At 42.5% G+C, this 7,931-nt stretch overlaps 1 protein-coding gene across 1 annotated transcript in view; it reads right to left on the reverse strand.

Moving 5' to 3' along the window:
* MAL2 (mal, T cell differentiation protein 2) overlaps nucleotides 1-5,948 on the reverse strand; it is a 45,619-nt gene extending 39,671 nt beyond the window's left edge. Inside the window, exon 1 of the mRNA XM_066578517.1 lies at nucleotides 5,744-5,948. Within this exon, the coding sequence (XP_066434614.1) occupies nucleotides 5,744-5,872 (129 nt within the window). The 5' untranslated portion in view covers nucleotides 5,873-5,948. The remainder of the gene's footprint in view (nucleotides 1-5,743) is intronic.
* Nucleotides 5,949-7,931: the final 1,983 nt, after the last annotated feature.

Here is a 7,931-nt window from a genome sequence, read left to right on the forward strand (position 1 = left end):
AGAACTAAAATTATATGCTTAAGTTAAAAGAAGTGTTGTTTGGCTCTATGCCAAGATTAGGCCTGTACCATCCACAGGCCCTACAGCGGGAGTGTGATAAGGTTATTGAATATGTACAAGAACTATGTCGTAAACTGAAAATAACACCCGATCTAGTGTTTTCCCCAATTCCAGACCCTGACAACCTAGAGGGGACTCATTTCTTGCCACCTGGAGATTGGGTGGTCACAAAAAGACACGTAGTAAAGGCCTTGGACCCAAGGTTTGACGACCATACCAAGTTCTGTTGTCAACGCCTACTTCTGTAAAAGTGGATACATGCCTCCCACTGCAAGAAAGTTCCCGAGCCAGAGGAAAAGTGATGGGTGGGATCCCGGCGTTGTGTGGGTGGGGGAGGTAATGGACATTTTGATTTTGACTTCTGCATTTGTCTTATTGGACTGTCTTCTTATTGGGAAACACCACTACGAACGATCCACATGGAGAAGCGATGGACTGGATGGGCAAATATTTCCCACACGTGTATGCCCAACCTCAGAAGTGGAGAAGACATTTTGCGGACTTGTCTATTATCTGTCCCCACTCCTGTAGAGACTTTTTGAGACATACCCAAAAATACACCCCTTTAAGTGTCTAATATGACGATGACGATATTGATGTTGATAAATCTAAGATTACTGTATTGTGAACTTGATTGACTTGCAATATCTGATATTATGTCATTTGTTTAAATATCTTGATGGACATAGAGTGCACCATTCCTTCCTGGGAACCCGGCACCTATGGGTGACAGAACCAGGAGATAATGGTGGCTCTGATGTCCAAATGGGGGAATGATAGGGGTCAATCATTATTAATCAATAACCTAACATAAGAAAGATAAGGAAACAGTGTAATGAATGTGACATTAGTTATTTGGATATAGAATTATATGTAAAAAGGTATATTCAAGCGTTTATTTGAATATTGATTTTAAAATACTAAATGTATGACTAATTAGATTTTATTCAGTTATCTTACTGAATACCAACTTACCAACTTTGTGCTGACTTCCGAGTAGGTGGCTGAACCAGTTTTGTCTATGTGAAAATTAGAAACAATGTCCCCTCTTTTGATGTGCAAATTGCTGATGAACTTTGAAGATTACAGTTCTTCCCAAACAAGAAATGTAATTAACAAAACCTGTATTATCACACTGTAACTGTTTCCATGTCTACTTCAAACAGTTTTGTTGATACCTTTTGTTTAGAAAAGCTTGTTGATTTACAGTTGCCAAAAGTACTTTGTAACCAGGCATCAGGTAACATTTGGCTTGTTGATTTACAGTTGCCAAAAGTACTTTGTAACCAGGCATCAGGTAACATTTGGAAACGCCTTCTTTACAACTTGCATATAAACTAGCAATGTACAACAATAAACAGAATTCATTCTGATTTACTAAGTCTGTGTATAGTGGGTCATTATGGTTCTCAACTATGAGTACTCTATATAATATTTCCTCTTAATTTGGATACAGGCAACATTCGCATTACGGTCTGCGTTCCAGACCCCCCACACTACTGATCGGTAAGAGTGTTGAGTAGACGGGAAGACGTTGAACATTCTAAGCTGTTGATAGTACACGACAAATATTCAGGCTCTCCCTGATGAGATCTGACTCAGGAAACAATGCAGAGAAGTATTGAATGCAAAGATCAATTTACACCAAACACATTAACCCTGCCAAGGTAAACACCCGCACCTCCTTCCTTTCATATAAGAACTATCAAAGAACCCCTTTGTCACCTCAGGAGACGGAATCTGGCAGGAATGAGGTTGTATCCACCAGATCTATGGGAAGTTACTGATTTGTAAGTTTGCAGGGAGTTGTACATTAGGGGATCTCTGTGGATTTAGCCCACATATAACCATCAGAAATAAAGTGCAACAGGCATGTAAGCTTCAAGTATTTCAATGCTCTATCTAAATAGTTTCACTATATACAGCCGAGCTGATGACCCAGTGTGAACAAAGTCCAGAACCTGTTTAAAGCACAGTGCGAGGTATGGAAGGCAGGAGCGATGGTGCAATCACTGGTCGGCTGCAGCCACGTTTCAAGGGACATGACGTTACAGGTATGAGGAAGGGGTGTGTTCCCTGAAACGTTGTGCTGGCTGATAAGTGATTACACCATCTCTCCTGCCTTAAATACCTTGGACTGTGCTTTAACCCCTTAAGGACCAAGTGTCATAAGTATACGGTGCTTGGTCCTTGGCTTAAACTTGGCTGATAGTAAATATACAGCGTGGGATTAAAGCTCCTGCAATTTAGCAGGAGCAGATCGGGTCCTTGGCTGTCAGAGACAGCCGAGGACCCAAAGGAGAAGACTGAAGCAGTTTTTAACCACTTCTGTCTTCTCCTTTACAAGCTACATAGTACTCAATGACTGCTATGTAGAGGATGCAGGAAGCAGCATTGCCTTTTCCTGCACAGAACCCGGCAATCGCATGATTCTTGACGAACCCCAGCAGACCCCTGAGTAGCTTCGATAGTGACTACTGTCACACTGGTGGGATGTTTTCCCCTGTAATTGCAGCACCCATGGATGCTCTAGTTATAGTGGAAAAGTGTGAAATAAAAAAATAAAATAGTGCGAATGATCCCTGGAGGTCTTATATGACATCATAGGGGTCATAGGTGTTTAAAAAAAAGTTTCATAAATAAGTAAAAGAAAAATTACAGAATAAGATAAAAAATTAAATTATATATATGTATATACAAAAAAAACAACTCACCGCCAATGGCAATTTAAACCATCGCAATATTCGCCATGTGATTGGAGATTATACAAATATATATCTCAAAACGTCTGAAACAAAATAGTGAACCCTTTCCTGTGTGTTATTTTAATGTAAATATAATAATTTAAAAAATAAAAAACAATAAAAATTGAATTTTTTTTTCACTTTTTGTACACATTACCCCCTATAAAATAAAAAACTGAAAACATTTCAGTGAATAAATGTATTAATATATAGCCCTATTTGTGATGAATAATAAAAAAAATGCAGAAAAAATAATTTTGGCAGGTCAGAAAAAAAATATAGGGCCATAAAACCACCATATGGGGAAAATCACAAAAAAAAATGTCTGGTGCTTTAAGACTGAAACACTCTGGTCTTTAAGGGGTTAAACAATTTCTGTTCTTAGTGATCAGCTTGGCAGTATATATTGAAATATTTGAAGATTTGATGGTTTCATAATTGCATTTCGGGATCCAAGTGTGCAGCTTTTAGCACAAATATCGCATCCATGTGCAGCGCTGTATGGTGAAGCTGCAGGTGATGGAAGCCAACGTCTACCCAGGTTTTTCATATAGTATGCAGTGATTTTCGGATGCCTGTAGTGCGGCACGTATTAACATCCATATTACAGATCATGGGCAAAAACACATGGGCGCATGCGCTAATACGCTCTCCACTATAGAGCGTATTAGTGCATGACCCAGGGTTTTCTTTTTTGACTATTCAAACTCTACGCTATTCGCACAAGTTTGCAAAAAAAGGCGGAAAGATAGGTCCTGATCGATTTTTCACGCACATAGTATTAACGCCCCAAAATCCCAATAGTGAAAACGAAACGATTGAAATAATTGGTTTTGTTTCTTCCCGTTATCTGGCCGTGATTTTCACAGCCACATAATGGGACTAAATCAGACCCATGAGTTTAAGCCCTTACTGTAGATAGGGTTAGAATGCCGTCGGGTCCATAGACCGCACCATCACATAAAGTTTGCACCTATTGATATCAATCGATTTGTACACATTTTCCATTTTTGATCTATTTGCACACCATAGGTCCACATAAAAGTATATAGGAGGTGAGCAAATGCAGGCACAATATTCGCACAGATTCGCAGTACACTGCACAATTCCATGAGAAAACATATCTGGAACCCATTAGGCTATACAGCCATTTAAATCACGGCGCGTTTATCTGCTGTTCGCAAATGAACACGCCCCGTGGCGCAAAAAATACAGTAAAATTTGCTGGCCTTAAGATAGATAGCACCCTGTGCAAAAATTATTTTTGGTTCTCTTTACCCATTATAAGCAAAAACAATATATATTGCTCTGATAGGTAGTCTGTCTGTATTTTGGAAGTGCAACATACGCACACCAGTAAAGCTAAGTGAATAGGTACAGCACCAGAACCAAGCTCATACCATAAATACAGCACCAGAACCAAGCTCATACCATAAATACAGCACCAGAACCAAGCTCCATACATAAGTACACGGCCAGAACTAATCTCAGTACATAAATATGGCACCAGAACCAAGCTCACTACATAGATACAATAACAGAACCAAGTTCAGGGCATATATACAGCACCAGAATTAGGCTCATAACATAAATACAGCAACTTCAGTAGATAAATACAACATCAAAACCAAGCTCCTAACATAAATACAGCACCAGAACCAAACTCATACCATAAATACAGCACCAGAACCAAGCTCCATACATAAGTACAGGGCCAGAACTAATCTCAGTACATACATACGGCACCAGAACCAAGCTCACTACATAGATACAATAACAGAACCAAGTTCAGGGCATATATACAGCACCAGAATTAGGCTCATAACATAAATACAGCAACTTCAGTAGATAAATACAACATCAAAACCAAGCTCCTAACATAAATACAGCACCAGAACCAAACTCATACCATAAATACAGCACCAGAACCAAGCTCCATACATAAGTACAGGGCCAGAACTAATCTCAGTACATACATACGGCACCAGAACCAAGCTCACTACATAGATACAATAACAGAACCAAGTTCAGGGCATATATACAGCATGAGAATTAAGCTCATAACATAAATACAGCAACTTTAGTAGATAATTACAACATCAAAACCAAGCTCCTAACATAAATACAGCACCAGAACCAAGCTCATAACATAAATACATTTGCAGAATTAAGCAGTTTTGTTGGCACCAATGGGCTGATAGTGGCACTTTGGAATATCAGAGGAGAGGAGACAGAGCCAGGAGAAGGAGAACACATGTAGCTCTACAAGATGCTGGCAAATGGAGGAAGAAGATCATCTGACTGGGCGGACCGAAGGGGATAGGATTGCTTCCAGGCTTCATCTACGTGGTGCCCCCACCCCTACAAGCTGGTAGCCAGTGCCCTGTATGACCACATTGGTTACAGATAGTTAAAGCCCCCCATGGTGAGAGAGATAGAATAGACAGATGAGTTCTGGCCAATTCATTACGAAGCTTCTTGGCTTTAAAAAAAGACCACGTAATCACTACAACTCCCAGCATACTCAACATATACCGAAATTGCACAGTATGTAGAAAGTGACCGTTCAGTCTTCAGCTAGATCATAAGTGATCATCACCATGAACCAAATGAAATAGCATGTATAAAACTACTACAGTACTGCCCAGATACATGAGAAGGTACCTGCCATTAGGGCAGTGCCCAGGGCACCATGGTCAGGAGGGGCCCACAGTCAGATGCATACAATCTGGGTCCAATATGATGAGACACTTGCTATCCAGATGCATTTCTTGAGCTCAGGTGGAATATAACTCCGGTGGTTGGCAAGAGATGCATTATCACCCAGGGGCCCATGCTCAGTCCACACCTGGATATGGTAAATTATCTTCAGGCTTGCAGATTGTAGCATGAGGACAGGATCAGAGTAGATTATCAGTAATACCCCTTGTAATACTTACAATTTCCAGACAGATAAACGCTCCAGAGTAAGTCCGGAGCACTTCGGGTCCAGTGGGCAATCCTACAGAGGCGGCAGGGTAGGACATGGCAGCGGGGCTGGGCACCGGGGGGACTCCTTGTTCAGCCATGCTTGCCTTGTTTGTGTGACAATCAGTGTGTCAGGTAACCGCAGCATTAGCTCTGCTGTGTCAGGCTGGTGTACCTGAGGGCGTCACGTGACACAGGTGCAGCCCCGGCCCTGCCCAGCAAGTCTCAATGCTGCTTATGTGCTTATGGGAAAGCAGGGGAGTAGAGGTGACACTAGGAAGCAGCTAGCTCAGTAAAGGGCAAGGGGAGCAAAAAAAATGCCAGGAATTGAAGTCGAAACACGTGCCAAATGGCATCAAAGGTCACGGTAAAAAGATCTGACGTGTGTCCTGATTGTAGAATAGATGTCAGATGCTGCACAAAGTCTACGGGAGGCTATTATAAAACATTTACAAAGTTTATTATGTAACTTCTTTTAGAACTAAATATTTATACTTCTCACACCCGTGTTATATGGCTGCAGGCGTGTAAATACAGGGGTGTAAACATTATAGTGTGGTCAGGTTGTAGATTGAAACGTGAGGGCAAAAACAGACCTAATGGAGGGAATAATGTACCATATGTGCAACTTTACCAGGGCCCGGTAGGAGGCCTACCCCCACCCTTAACGCAGCTAGCAGTCTACAATGGATTGTATTTAAAGGGGTTCTCCAAGGCTTTTATCATAGATGACTTCAAGGTAGTACGGTGACCAGACATCCAGATTTAGGCGGGACAGTCTTGCTTTGGACCTTTGGACCGGCTGGTAATCACTCAGTGGCGCTGCCGTGGGATGCACACGCTGATGGCAGTGTGCGCACCTGGGATCATCCTGCCCTCACCTCTCCTCCTTGGTTCCACAGGAGGAGAAGAGAACAAAGGAGGAGTCCTGACACTCAAACTTCCACCCGCAGCAGTGGGTGCTCTAAAAACCAGGAGAAGGTAAGTATATGGGTTTCAGGGAGGCTCTATTACTATTGGGGCTACTGTGGGGGTCCCTGTTACAACTGGGACCGATATAGGGGACATGATATAGTAATAGTGTCCCCTATATCAGCCCCAGTAGTAGTATTACTATTGAGGCCACTGGGGGGGTCACTATTACTACTGGGGCAAATATGGGGGGCAGTATTATTTCTGAGGCCACTGTGGGGGCCTTTATTACTACTGGAGCTATTGTGGGGGTCATTATTACTACTAGGGCAGATATAGGGGACACTATTACTACTGGGACACTACAGAGGACACTGTTACTAATGGAGCCACTGTGGGGTCACTATTACTACTGGGGCCGATATTGGGGACACTATTACTACTAGGGTCCCTCTGCACATGGCAGCATACCTCAAGCTGATTTAAGGTATGTTTACAGGTGGCAGAAATGCTGTAGAATGTCCTCAGCGAAAAAAAAACAGTTAAAATCGGTACCATAGGTGTGGATTTTGACTAGAAATCAGCTGTGTATCTGCAGCTGATTTAATACTATGTAGCCCTCCCCCTCATCAACTCCGTAGGCTTCCCGCAGTCAGTGCTCCCCAGCTTCTGGTTCCCGGTGGCCTGGTTGGGTGTGTCAAGGTTAAAGTCCGCACCAATGGTACGTTTTTTGACTGCTTTTTAGATACGGAAATACTGCAGAATTTGCTTCCTGTGCAGCGTCCGAGGAGCGGGCCTGCAGCCTAGGAGACAGGGGGATACAGTTTGGGCCTTGTCACGGGGCTCTACCATCTCCCACCCTGAGGGTAGCACGGGACCCGTCCACATCACCGCTGGGGAAAACTTGCACAGGGGTAACCCAATACGTGGTTTACCTTTAACAGTCTTTTGTCACGGGTGACGCCACCGTTCCTTCCTCTGTGGTGAATCTGGATGATGAAATAAATGGTCCACACACACAGGGAACTTTTAAGTAGCAAAGCTGGGAACGGTTGGCAGTGCTCGTTTACTTGGATAAACTATTTACAGTCCAACCAAAGTTATAGACTCACGCCAGCAGGAAACTGGTGCAAAATCACAAAGTGATGTGACAGGGAAGAAATCACACGATGGCAAAAGAAGCTACAGTCCTAGTTATCTGTAGGGTTCTATTCCCAGTACAAACTCCTTTACACTCACCAGCTCTCT

This window comes from Eleutherodactylus coqui, chromosome 9, assembly GCF_035609145.1.
Source record: "Eleutherodactylus coqui strain aEleCoq1 chromosome 9, aEleCoq1.hap1, whole genome shotgun sequence".
In the NCBI taxonomy this organism is placed as follows: Eukaryota; Metazoa; Chordata; class Amphibia; order Anura; family Eleutherodactylidae; genus Eleutherodactylus; species Eleutherodactylus coqui.